The sequence below is a fragment of the Macrosteles quadrilineatus genome, unplaced genomic scaffold (assembly GCF_028750875.1).
Source record: "Macrosteles quadrilineatus isolate MER2022 unplaced genomic scaffold, UCM_ALF_1.0 Scaffold_3__2_contigs__length_128488019, whole genome shotgun sequence".
NCBI lineage: Eukaryota > Metazoa > Arthropoda > Insecta > Hemiptera > Cicadellidae > Macrosteles > Macrosteles quadrilineatus.
In genome coordinates this window covers 94,717,436-94,731,794 of record NW_026542596.1, presented here as the reverse complement: position 1 = coordinate 94,731,794, position 14,359 = coordinate 94,717,436, and the positions used below count along the sequence as shown (strand labels likewise).

General features: G+C 33.7%; 1 protein-coding gene across 1 annotated transcript in view; it reads right to left on the bottom strand.

Moving 5' to 3' along the window:
- Window positions 1–12,490, bottom strand: part of LOC128988430 (serine/threonine-protein kinase mTOR-like) — a 69,094-nt gene extending 56,604 nt beyond the window's left edge. The window contains exons 1-9 of the mRNA XM_054409701.1: window positions 12,359–12,490; window positions 8,668–8,788; window positions 7,495–7,624; window positions 6,065–6,300; window positions 5,687–5,883; window positions 4,923–5,121; window positions 4,171–4,463; window positions 3,249–3,417; window positions 804–1,014 (exon numbers count right to left, since the gene is read on the bottom strand). Of these exons, the coding sequence (XP_054265676.1) occupies window positions 804–1,014; window positions 3,249–3,417; window positions 4,171–4,463; window positions 4,923–5,121; window positions 5,687–5,883; window positions 6,065–6,300; window positions 7,495–7,624; window positions 8,668–8,760 (1,528 nt within the window). The 5' untranslated portion in view covers window positions 8,761–8,788; window positions 12,359–12,490. The remainder of the gene's footprint in view (window positions 1–803; window positions 1,015–3,248; window positions 3,418–4,170; window positions 4,464–4,922; window positions 5,122–5,686; window positions 5,884–6,064; window positions 6,301–7,494; window positions 7,625–8,667; window positions 8,789–12,358) is intronic.
- Window positions 12,491–14,359: the final 1,869 nt, after the last annotated feature.

The following is a 14,359-nucleotide window of genomic DNA, read 5'->3' as shown; positions in this document are numbered from 1 at the left end:
GTATTTTGTTTGAGTATTTTGACCCTTTTATTTATTGTCAATCAATTGGTCCAGAAACACCACAACAAAAAATGTAATTCCAAAATGTTTAAAATTAAGGGAAAATAAGCAGGGTAGCAGGATAAGATGGCATGCAATTCAATATATTTACCAACCTCAAGCTCACATTCACAATGGAAAATCGGTTGCAAATTAGAAATAAGTTCCACCTTCTAACCTAAAAACACAGTAAAACAAGCAAAAATACAAACGAAAACATCAACAGTGTGCAAAGTGACAACCAAAATAAAACCAGTTTTGCAGTTGGATTAGGCTTAAAAACTTGTTACAGGTAAATTACATATAACATAATCTACATTAGGATTCATGATATGCAGCAATAAATAACATCACAAAACTTAACCAACATTAGAATCCTTAAAACCGGTACATCAAGACAAGTACTTTAATAGATACACCAAAAGCTTAATAATAACAAGATTATTAAGTAAATGATTAATTGTTTTGCTAACTTTGGCACAATCTCTAAAGAATACACAACTCTAGGTACTTAATGGTCCTTAATGGATTGATAAAAATAACGCAGCAAAACTACAGACTAAGCGAATTAAAATAGTCAAATTTATTCTCTATTAATTTATTAACTCTGTGAATTTATGAGAATAATAGTGGATGAAGTAAGGAATACGACAGTGCTGATGTGAACTAATCTGTGACAAGAGCTTGAATGAGACCTTAATCTACCCCCCTTGTAAATAGATAAAACGTCAACAAAGATTCTATCAGTCATGCTGACAACTCACCCTCGCTGATGTCTGGTTTGAGCTGTGGTATGCTGGTGGCCAGTTCTCGTAGAGACGTGGTCAGTGCGGGAGACAGTCCCGTCGCCAACATCGGCTCCAACAAGTCTCTCACATCGGACTTGATCAGGGTCTTGACGGCGTGGCCCAGCAGAGTGATACACACAAACACTGACGGCTCCAGGCCTGACATGCGCTTCTTGCTGGGCGTGTCCTGTGTGAACCATTGATTAGCTTTTTAGATAAAAATTGGTGAAACTGTCCGACATTGAATTTCAGGTGATGGGAACATTACGCTTAACTCTACAGGATGTTACTAAGAATAAGTTTTTTATATTTATCCTACAAAATATTGCATACTACCAGTTTGTCATCATCATTCGTAACATGAGTACATCTGATTTGTCATCTGTACGGCAGTGTTGTGCTGTATTACGATAGATTTGAAAAGCTTCAATACCTATTACTAAAGGTATTAAATAAGAATTTTGATTGACTCTTGCCTATGACTATGAATTTTTTATGACTGAGAGTATTTGACTTTACCGTGTTTTGGGTTTATTTGTGACTTTTCTACTGTCAACACTTATAAAAAAAAGGATATAAGTGTAGTTTATATAGGCTAAATAATGCTGTCACGACGTCATAATAATGATGATAATATATTATGATTCCAAATAAATAGAACTTCCCGTTATATTTTTTTATTTTTAGGGATTGCTGTTTTAACTGAACTTTTGAGTTGTCCAACCTAGGTCAGGTCCTGTTAGGGTCAGTTAAGAGCAAGTATCCTGTATAATAAATACAGGTGTTGCGTGCACTTAGAATGAGCAACTTGCAACTCCTCAGAATTGATAAGATGGGAACTTTCCCACTAGTGGATAACCAAATCCAGAGAACCCGCCAACCTAAACCTCAAATAAAATCCTATCCCAAAACAGCAGGCTTTTGTAAATATTGATTAATTTTTATTAGTAAAGTTCAGTAGTGATTTAATGATGGAAAGAGAGCATATTTTCTTCATCCTGACCTCAACCTACAAGAATAAAGAAACCCCCTACAATTGTTGAAGGAGCTAGTAAAATTCAATGTGTATGTGTTTATTTGTGCATCTATATAAATAAAATTAGAGTTTTGTCTGTACATTGCTCAGAACCATAAACTTTTAGGTTATTTTTACGTTTTATACATTAGAGAAACCGAAACAAGTCTCATCTAAATTTCTGTCTGTCTTCATGTCTGTTACGACCCAAGAGCCATTTTACGCGGCCTACTCCTGAAAAACGAGAGTACCTATCAAGTTCCAAATCATTTTAATGTATTCACTGGATTGGCGAAATTGTCTTTAGCCATTAAAATATGGCGTCACCACTTTGTAAATTAAATAACGGACGTTTAAAAACCCAATTTTGTGCAATTTTTTGTAAAGTTTTCTCCCAATGTTTAGCACATATTCTTCTATGAAATAACGAACAGCTGTTCAAATCAAGATTATTTCTTCTAGCTGTCACTGATATGTTTACATTGCATGTTGTTTACAAATACCGCAACCATTTCCGATCACGTTTTGAAAGCAAATCCAAACCAATTAGGATTAAAAACGTTTTTCCTTACATAACGGATTTAATTAATCGCAAGTGCAATAATATGTAGGGTAACAGTAAATGAAAATAGAGATTCTTTGTGTATAAAATTGTTCTTGAGTTTTGATAACCGGGAAATAGACCTTGAATCAGTGTTGTATATTGCTGGGAAACTTACATTTTTTAAATGAGCGTTTTCAGTCGAGACTCGGCACACGACCGACGTGCGTCTACTTGTCTATAGTAAAAATAAAAGTAGGCCTACTGTGTATTTATGTTTTATTCGTCATGTGTATAAGTGTACAGTTCGTGTATGTGTTTCAAAAACTCCAAGACGCACCTAATGGGGAAGCTCAAGACCTTTAGGACTGATGATGGCGATTTAATTTCGCCGAAATGCATCTCCTGTAATAGGATACATTAGGATCGACCAGTGGACACAGATAATTTAGCCTTTTATTGATTCTCATACCGATCCGGAACAACAACAAACGATATAAAATGAAGTTATGTATAATAAATAGTTTGGCCAGCATATCTGAAAATATGCAAACCAACTGCTGTTCTTTATATAAGAAGGTTTCAACTGATTACTATAAGATCCCCGTGCGTAGAACGGGTACACAGCTAGTTTTCATATATTTTTGTCAGTAAGGTAAGCCTGCTGTTAAGCCTATCCACTACAAAATCCTTAAAAACCCTGTCCTAAAGCCATCTTTGCCAAAAATCATCATATCCTTTGAAAATTTGGATAGTCGCAACTACCCTCTCATCAGTAACACTGTTTTCTCAGCTTTAATTAATGACACTCCTACAATCATCAAATCCAGCTGTAACCCAGACTGTAAATTAGTATTCCATTAACCTTGGTAGGAAGAGAAGCCCTGATAATCTCCATTATCTTGGGCAGGTAAGGTTTGATGTTCTTCTCAACCGCAACAGCGATCAATCCGATGGCCGTAAAAGCCGTCGCTCTGTCACGATCCCGTCCTCGCAGTGTCGCCAACAGGTACACCATGGTCGGGTTTAGATGTCTGTCAAGAAATATTTGATTATAGCGGTACAAAGATTTATAGTAAAACATAACATATCGTATCCTGAATAAATTGTACAGATACAAAATGTATTAATAACTATGAAAATAAATTAATTCACTCTGTTTTAAGTAATGGTTTACATAACTTCATAAGTTAATTCCTTCTTCATTTTGTCCATCTACAATTAGTCATCAAAATTACAACAAAAAACAATTAAAAATTACAAACTACACAGCGTGCTATGTCGGCGTTGTAATATATGGATGTAGAGGTGTCATGCAGCAAAAAATTATTAATTTGAAAAATTCATAAATAATTAATGTTTTACAATAACAAAAATAAAACACAAGTTGTTAGTAGAGCCCAATTTATCTTTGTAAATCTGTTTTCTAATGGAATCCAACAATCCAACAGATAAAGACATAATCTTAGATCACAATAAAGTCGGAGGTTTGGAGAATTGTTACCCCATTTTCACTTCTAATCTGATAGCCAAAAAAACACAATACATTTTAACAAATATTTCAAATAAACAAAACAGTGCTTAGAGGAACATAAAACAATAAATTACAATTAGTCAACAAGATTCACCTAGCCACCCAAACAAAATACTCTCAGACAAGTCATTTTGTTGATGAATAGTGAAACAACTACGAATGGGACATGCAACTTTATCTAGATATAATAATCATTATATCAATCCTGCAACAATTAACTCAATAAAACAAGTTCAAATACAAACAAACTCACGTTTTAACAAACTTCTCCTTGTTGAAGGCAGCGAGGCGAGGCAGTATGGCCAGCAGGGTCTGTAGGATATGGGACGTACGAGATATTCGCTGCGCCAGTGTCTCCTTGCAGATATCGTCAAAGTGTTCAATCATCAGACTGCGGCAGACTGAACTCTCAAACAACATGTGCTCCGGGTTGCTCTTGTTGTTGGCCAACATGATGGAGCTGATGTTGGTGTGTGACGCGCTGTTCTGCCGCGTCTTCCCTGAGATGAGCGGAGCCTTCAGTCTCGGCAGTAGACTCACAGAGTCCTGCAAGGTAACAGATGTTTGATTAACTCTTACAAAATAAGGATTCCCTAGAACACTAAAAGGTGCTAAATAAAGATGTATGCAGTAAATAAGAAAAAAAATATAAGGAAATATTACATTGCGCTACAAGACGGGGAAGTTGTTCACGTTACGATTGGGCATTAGTGTCACGTTACGAGCATGATAGTTCCTGTGATAACAACATTTTAGTCTGTACTCACATCCCCAAAAAGAAGAGCGTATGCTAAATGGGGATAAATGACACCATAGTATGCAGTTAGTAATACTTCCTCCAGATTTTCATTGTTCCTGAAATCACGCAAAACAAAAATACTAGAACTAGGTTATTTTAATGTATATGGCTTTAAAAACTAAGTTTCTCGTCTTATGTCAATCCAAGAAACATGGCGATTTTTTATGTAGGGTCAACTTCAGTTCCAGAAAGAGACCATCACTTACAGAAGGTGGTGGGGTGATTGGATACTGCAACCGCTGCATCAGATCCTCGTACGAGCGTTCCCATTGGGCATTACTGCATCTCATCAGCTCATTGAGGACGAGCAGCGAGCCGTGCACTCGGTCATCTCTGTTCACACCCTTCTCTCTGATCAGAGTGTCGTCAAAACCGTTCTTGGCCTCGTCATAGCACTGTTTGTACCTGTTGAAAGTTTGTTTGTACAGAAAAAGTATCTCAATAAACTAAACACATTGCATCCAAAGTAAAGTTCTTGGTTACATATTACATTTTCTTTGGCACTAAACTACTTTCATCCAGCCAACAATTTTCTGGTAATGGATGTAATATAGGGCACGAAGGCCTTTGGTTTTAAGGATTTTGTTGTGTATAGCAGGCTTACTGGAATGGGAAAGAGTTCACTCTGGCACATGAAATACAAATGTTTACACTATACTCATCATTTGTATATAGGCCCCTAGTACTTTACTATCACTGATAATATTTTCAAACAAGAATTGTTTGGGTTTGAGAGAGAGGTGGCTTTGGGTTGAATAGTGGTCAGGAAGTTTAATGCTTTCGGTAAAAAAAAAATATTACCATTTTTGTGTGCAGTGTTAAGTTTTTTGTTTCTTGGTCCAAAACAACTCTACCATTCTGGTAAGCAAGAACAAAAAAAATATTGACATCAATGGTAATGTGACATGATGGTGATGAAAAACATTAAAAGTACAAACTTATTAGTAAATAAAATCACAAAAAGGCCTACCACTGAGGTTTCTGAGTCTGACGAGCTGTTTCTCTCTGAGCTGTCACTACTAACGCGGCTCTCAAAGCTTCGACTGCAGCCTCCCTGATAATAGCTTTTGGATCTCGGATGGCATTGAAGATGAGGTCGAAAAACACCTGAACTTGCTGGAAAAAGTAGGTTGGTACACCTACCGCTAGCTCCCTCAGTACTAGCACCTGTTGGTGATCAAATATTAGTTTAGAATTTATTTCAGATTTAACATATGGTCTACATAACAAATTAAACAAAATTAATAGTAAGATATCTGGTTTAAAATTCCGAATCACATTGACTTAAACTGAAGAGGTATCTGGGTGTAAGGGAATGTTTAACTCATCTAGTGCAAATCAAAATTACCGCGGCGTGACGTTTGCCTTCATGCCTGTCTCCTCCGAGCCACTCAAAGGCTCGTTTCACCTCAAACTCTACGTACTGCGCTGAATATGTGCCTGACACCAAAGCCAACTTTCCCACAGTTTTAGCAGCCAACTCCATCACTCCGATGTCATTGGATGGAAGAAGGTTACGTAAGTAGTTGGCAAATCTTGATATTCTATTGTTTATATTTCCCACATCTGCATCGATCAGACACACTAAAAACAAAAAATATGTTTACAGTTTGTATGTGTAAAGGGTGTATAGCTTATGCTGATAACATGTTGCTAAAACCCACTATTGTTAAAAAACTATTGTTGTATAGGGTATATTGTTAAAAGTCTATTACCTGATATGGTTGTAATAGCCTACAATGAAAATACCCCCGCCGCAGCAAACCTGCAGACTAAGCGAATTTCCATTAACCTGATTGGATTTACACTAAAATGCCTCCATAAAAATAGCACATTTATTTCCTATTTAAATAGGATTAGTTTAACGAGTACTTAGGTTTGCTGCAACAGGGAGGGTAAAAAAGATTTTTTTTATAAAATGATAATAGCTTAGTAAGAAATAAAAGTATTTTCCAAAATTAATCAAAATATGTTCATAAACAAGCAAACTACAACAGTTGACTTATTCTCCATAAGAATAACATGGAAATTTTAAAATTACAATTTTTTTGAATTTTTTCCGTAACAATTAGGCGCATAATAACGCTTTAATATACTAAATTATTTGTTTTTTTAAGCTCTACAAAATGGTTTAAAAAGAAATTGTGAAATTTTGTGTTTTTAGGGTCAAAAATGGGAAAAACCTATTTTTACCCCATAAAACCCCCCATAAACCCCCGTTCCCATAGTCCGATCATGCTGGTTCGCGAACTCATTCAAGTTTATCCCGCCTTATACCTTCAAACCAAATTTTATCAAAATCGGACAAAAATTACTCAAGTTATCGTGCGGATGGACACATATATATATATATATATATATATATATATATATATATATATCTATATATAGATATATAAAAATTTGAACGAATGGTGTTTTTGGCCTCTGGGGACATCAAAATGAAAAAGTAAATCGGTCCCGGGCTTAGGTCTTACCATGAGACCTACGGTAATAGCTACTTCCCTATAGGGAAATTCGCTAAAAGTAGGCTAGAGTTTAGTTTTAAGCAAATATTGTTTGTAGTAAAGACTTATGCCCATTCATTTTTTATGTTAATTGTTGCAGTTCAAAACAATTTTTATTATAACCTACGACTAAAAAAAAAACAAACAAATAATTGCCACATTTGATTATTGTTCAAAGTAACCCACCAAGATTGAGCCGTATCAGGATTATTTTTCCAAGTAACAAACAACTAAATTTAAATGTTTATTCATACATTTTGTATCTGCTTACCAATGGCAAGGATACCGCCTTTTTTCTCATTGACATCTGATCCAGACACCATTTCAAAAATGTGATGATTGAAATCATCCATAAAAGATGTCAAATCCTCAGCAGAAACTTCCCGAAGTTCGGTTTTAACCTGGAAAAAAATCCAATCAAGTTACCTGATTCGCATTAAATTATGAGAGTTCATTTGTCTCAAATAAAGAGTTACTCTGCTATGTCACATTTCTCAAAATATGTTATTTAAGTAAGAGTTAAAAATGGTTTCATATCGAGAAATAATTTTTTGTTAATAAATTAAATCAACAATCTAGGCATATAACTGGCTTAACTCTGATCTTTGAACTTCACTCACTTCATACCCTGCATTTGTCTCAGCTGTTCACAAAGAAAAATTTCCCACATTGCACTCATGAGACTAAACTAACAGTTACTCAAACAAAAAGTGTCTGAAATGTAAAACTTAATGTTTTGCGGAACAAAACAATCAGAACTGCTTTATCAAGATAAACATCAATTGTTTACACATATGCAGATAAAATACTGAAACTACAAATCATTCTCTCCACGACTAGGATCAATTTAATGTTTATAGAGTGGACACTATTTTTTGTTTTGTTTTGCAAACTGTCAGGTAACATGTTTTAAAATGATTCTGAAGATTTCCTTCATATGTTTGTTGTGACTTTTGTCATGAGGCTGCATCTGTGACTAGTAGGCCCCTACCCTCTTCTGCGTTCATGAACAACAGCTCTAGGTAGCCTATGAGAGTGAAAGGAAACCCCAAAAGAAACATTGTCTATCAGATCTAAAAATAAAATATAAGCCTATGTCTACATAAGATAAAAATTTACCAGCAGGCCTTTTGTTTAGGAAGAGGCGTGAATATGTTCACCCAGGTGGAAAGCCTGTAGTGTGGGACTCCCCCGAGTTTAGTACCCAAAGTCTACCCACTAAGTTAAAAACCTTGTCTACTCTTTGGACACCAGCCTGATAACATTTGTCGCACTTGATCAGAGCTTGACCAAGTGTGTCTGCAACCTGATTTAGGTCATTCTTTTTCACTTGGAAAATGTTATGTACAAAGTGCAACCAGCAAGCAAGCCTAACAGTAAAAAAAATAAAAGGATAATTTGAAAACTTACAAGAATAGCTTGATTGTAAAGAAATTTTACTTACATATCGATATAGGTCTTGGGCTGCTTTGCTACGAACTTCAGGATTGCGGGACTTCAAGTCCCGAACAAAAGCTTGAGTTAGTGTGTTAGACATTTTTGCAAATGTTCTTCTACAAGTTCGTCTGTAAAAATAGCAAAAAGATGTAGGGATAAAACGTTTCATAGAGAAATAGTTAATGCAATAAATCATAAGATTGTAAGTCCCCCCCATAAAAAAAAACAAAAAACACTAAGGGTGACGAGCACCAAATCAGTAAAATATACTACATTAGTAAGTGAAACTTCTGTAGTTAAAACACAAGAAATATTCAACTACAGAAGTATTTTACTACTGGAGATTTGTTTGGAGAGCTCAAGTACAGGATGCTTCTTTAGTTAAAACTTCTGTAGTTTCTGTGAATACTCTGTTAGTTGTGCAGTCCCACGCAGTACATTACCTCAAAATATAGAAATACTTCAATATTTATTTGTGTTTAGTGCAAATTAGTATTAAGCTTCAAGAGTTTTGTGTTGAAAATTGGTTTTTATTGTTAAAACCTCCGTGTTCAAATAGTTAATTTGTTTAATTATTTCATTTTCATTTAATTTTATCTTTTAGCGAATTTCCCTATAGGGAAGTAGCTATTACCGTAGGTCTCATGGTAAGACTTAGGCCCGGGACCGATTTACTTTTTCATTTTGATGTCCCCAGAGGCCAAAAACACAATTCGTTCAAATTTTTATATATGTATATATATATATATATATAGGTATATATATATATAGATTTATATATATATGTGTCCGTGAACACGATAACTTGAGTAATTTTTATCCGATTTTGATGAAATTTGGTTTGAAGGTGTAAGGCGGGATAAACTTGAATGAGTTCGCGATCCAGCATGATCGGACCATGGGAACAGGGTTTTATGGGGGGTTTTATGGGGTAAAAATTGGTTTTTCTCACTTTTGACCCTCAAAACACAAACTTTCCCAATTTTTATCTAAACCCTCTTAAAGAGCTTAAAAAAACAAACAATTCAGTATATCAAAGTGTTTTTGTACGGTTATTGGTTACGGAGAAAACTAAAAAAATTGTAAATTTAAAATTCCCATGTTATTCTTATGGAGAATATTGTAAAATGTTGTAGTTTGCTTGTTTATGGATATCTTTTGATCAAACTTGGCAAATATATTAATTTTCTACTAAGCAATAATTATTTTACTTAAAACACACACTTTATTAGTTTCCTTGTAGCAGCAAACCTAGGTACTCGTTAAACTTAATGTTATTTAAATAGATTGATTGAAAATCAGTTCAGCCAAATGGAAATTCGCTTAGACGGCAGGTTTGCTGCGGCGGGGGTATTTTATATTTATTTTTATAAATTTGATTATAAAATTAATATTTAAATATTAATTTATAAATATGCGGAGAGAATAAATCCTTGTAAGGTCTAAAACGATAAACGTAGGGCACATGCAATATCTAATTTACGATTATCTTCACAAATTGAATTATTATTAGCTATTTTTAACCTCAATTAGGAAATATAGATGTAAATCATACATACACGATGTACTGTGTTAATTTATTTGTTTCAAATCGACAGCTACCCCTCTTTATTATTATCTATTACATGCGCCCCACGTTTTTTGTTTTAAATCTTACAAGTATTATTTATTCTCTCCATATATTTAAAATCATTTTCTACTTTTTAGGGCGTTTAAAAACGTGGTATTTTAAAAAAGTATTTCATGTATAAATTAGTTTCTACTTTTTTGTTTATTTTTGTTTTACTAATTAAAAATTACAGTAATAGGTAATTAATATTTCAATAGGGTCTCTCTTATCACGAACCGTACTACATTTGGTGCATTCAATAAATAGTCTATGTAGGCCTATTCAGCATAATCCATGGTTAACATAAAAACATAATCTACTGAAAACAATATACATGGTTAACCCTATTTAAAACGAAATACTCCATAACTTACACCTACTAGGGGGTAGGAGTATATTTTAGCACAAATTTATCATTAACTTACTAGTTTAGTACACAACTATACACTGGTGCACACCAACCTTAAATTTCCTCTGAAGAGTAATCCACAATACTCCTGGCGTAAAACACTCCTGAAGTTAGAATACTAAAATAGTGTATGTAGCAAATGAAGTCACTATTTTCCTACTACTTTAGTTATATACTATATTAGTTTGACTTTCTCCTGTTTGGTGCTCGTCACCCTAAGTGCCTACCTAAGGATTTAAAGTCCAGAAACATTTGAGTTTTTGACTTGAAAATTTCTGGTAGCGATAACTTAAAAGTTTTATTAACTAGGATGTCAAACTATCTACTATAAAGATAAAGAATATAATTCATTGGTTGGTAAGTCTTGTCCAAATCGATATATTGATTGCTGTAATTAACTTATGCACATGGATATTACATTGGTAGCCTAAACTTTTTACCTACCTTTTAGACAGTTATGCCTAAGGATTTTCCTGCAGTAGGGATGGTTTTTATTTTTGATTCCTTAATAGGGATGAGCATCGATAGTCAATGTTTTCGTAACATCAATTTTTTTCTATCGGTGTTCAATGTATTACATCGATGGTAGGTTTACTGATGTTTTTGTTAAATCGATGTTTTCGTCGAACATCAATGTTTTTGGCCAAGTATATATTTGGTCATTGAAATATTGATGTTTCCCGTAACAGAATTGTATTAGGTAGTTTTGATGAAAATGTAAATGTTGGTCTTAACAAGAAATTTAATTTTAGTAGGCATATGTGTAGCCTAAGTTATTTGTTCAATAGAAAGGTCAAATCAAAAAGGTGAAGTCAAATAATTCAACCATTAAACACAATAACTTACTTAAGGCAGTAGGCCAAGTCAAGACAATAGCTAAGTTAGTACAAATTATTGAAATTCTTTAAAATTAAAATAAAAACATATGCACAGAATGGCAGGGGTTGTTGAACAAGCACAGAATATGAATCACAAATATCGCAAACTAGACTAGAAGTATACAAGTGTAGAGCGAGTGAGATAACTATCTAAGTTACTTTTGTGAGGTGCTTGTTAGCAGCACTCCTGCTCTCTAGCATAATAAATTAATAACAATATTTATTTCATCTTGCTAATGTTAAAGAGAAACTGCCAATCTAGAACGTATAAGTTAGCTAGCTTAGTATAGACTAACCAACGCAAGGGAGTGTTTAATCAATGCTATTTGAGTACCTATGGTAATAGGTTTGTTAGCTGAGGCAGTACAGAAAGCAGAAAATAATGGGGAAAAAACATTGATGTTTTTGCGGCGATGTTTTCATTGATGGTTAGCATCGATGGTGAACTTCAATGGTTGACCTAGCCTAACTTATCGATGCTCACCCCTGTTCTGTGAGGAAGGCTCATTGGACCTACATAACTTGTACTATACAATAAATGAGGAACAAGCTGTTCTACTGCACTCAGTTCCAATATAGGCCTAGTCAATGCTACAACCAAGAAATATGAATTAGGTACCTATGTACCGGGTAAAGTGAAAGAGTTCAAATAAAATAACTTAAGATGATATGATTGCTAGTCATACAATGTTTTTATCAATGTCATTGCAAATTCTGTAAGTTCAATTTTAGAATATAAAAATTAGTAGGCCATAGCTTTGATGGTTAAAACTAGATGCCAATATAGGTTATAAACACTCACCAATTTTTTAAAAGCTGGTTGTTTTGGGGGTACCTGTAGTACCACTAAAGTTAATGTGGTACCCCTAAAATATTTGTGTTGAATTAGATATTACATTGCAATTTTTTATCAGAAGAAACAGAATTTCCCGAATTTATATTTTTAATGCGAACAAAAACAATGAGAATGAACAGTGATCTCTTTCATATGATTTTGATAACAAATAAAAAAATCATCATAACAAATAGAAATGATCAGGGTGACCAACCTTCACTCATATTCGCGAAAAATAAATACCATTAGTTTATAGTAATACAATTTTTACGTGCAGTATTTGCTTTTCTCTAGGCTCAGCTATTAGCTTAATTAATTACAAAATAGTAACATGTATAACTTACTAAACTGCTAATTTATTGCAACTATTGTAATCAAAATCCACTGGTAGAGAAAGGACACCGATGTTAGTCGTAAATACAACGGAACTAAATAATTTATAAATCATTATAAATGGGGTGCTATATTTTTAACGCTTTTATATCAAATGATTTCTAAACAAAATTTTAAATACATCGGGAGTATTTCAAAAGTTCCAAAATCGGAAGATCCAAAGAATATATTGCCGATCGGAAGTTCCAAAATCGAAAGATCCAACGTTTATATTGCCGATCGGATCTTCCAAAATTGGAATTTCCAAAGGTTATTTAGCGGGTCGGAAGATCCAAAATCAAAAGATCCAAAGAAAATATTGCCGATCGGAAGTTCCAAAATCGTAAGATCCAAAAGTACAGTCATAACTAGAAGTACAAATTTATTTCTTAAAGTAAACTTATGAAATAGACTGTCCGTTTCACTTTGGAACTTGTGATCATATGCCGGGTCGGAATTTCCAAAACTCTAGTAATCAGATCGGAAGTTCCAAAACGCTAGAACTGTTGCGTCTCTCAGATTGAAGGCGTTTAAACACACGTCGTCACCAGCAACGTTAATGGTTATTTGTTTTGTTAATTGATATTTTAATTAATATTTTTGTATTCGTATTTTCAAGTACACACACTTAAATACACACGCATTCATACATACATGTATATATGGGATTTTGAAGGCATGCAGGGCTAGTGTTGGTATTGTTTACTATTTATTTTCAAAAGTAAAATAACGTGTTTATTTTTATTCTTAAAAGATGGTTTAAGTATTAACCTTGACAATAACAATACTAAATTATCTGGCAAACGTCTTAAACAAATAATAACTTATTTTTATAGCTTATGACAATTTTTGTTTACTCCGTAAGAGAATCTGGAATAAATCATTTGAAAAATGAAAAGATAATGAATTTGTCGTGGTTTATTTGAGCTGAACTATTAAGTTGTAATAGTGTACTAGTAACCAACGCTAAATATTTGAAGTTGTTTCCGGTTGTTGTAACAAACAGGTAGTTTCAAATTTAATTAAATTGAAATTGTAACGTTAAATTATATTTAGTTTTCCCCACAACTAGCGAATGTCTGCTGTAACCTAATTCAAGTGAAATGTAATTTTTTCCTTACAAAGAATGTGTTTTATCAGGATGAAATGTAAAATGTTCAACTGTATATCAAACATTTGCGTCTAATCAAGTTTTGTTGGAGATTCAATTTGTGTACCTAAGTAAAAGGTTTTGTTGTAACAATTTTAAGTCATGTTTGAAAATACTTATTGTTCTGCAAACTATCACTTAATCGTTGAAGATATGAGAATTGCCTTATACGACATAGTTTTTTGGTCTTTATATGTGTAAATAGCTGTTCTGAATTAAACTGTTTAAAAAATTGACTACTCGATTCCCGTGCGTTCGACTGACCAACATTTGTACATTAACTCCCTTTACTATTCAAATACTGTTTGCGTAACTGTGATGTATATGGGTTGCGTTCTGAATCACAAGGCACTGTAATTATAGATAGGGCTCAGATTATTAATTGACGAATATTGTGTAAATAAAGCAATTGTTTTAAATCCGCTTATTAAAAGTATGCTATCGTA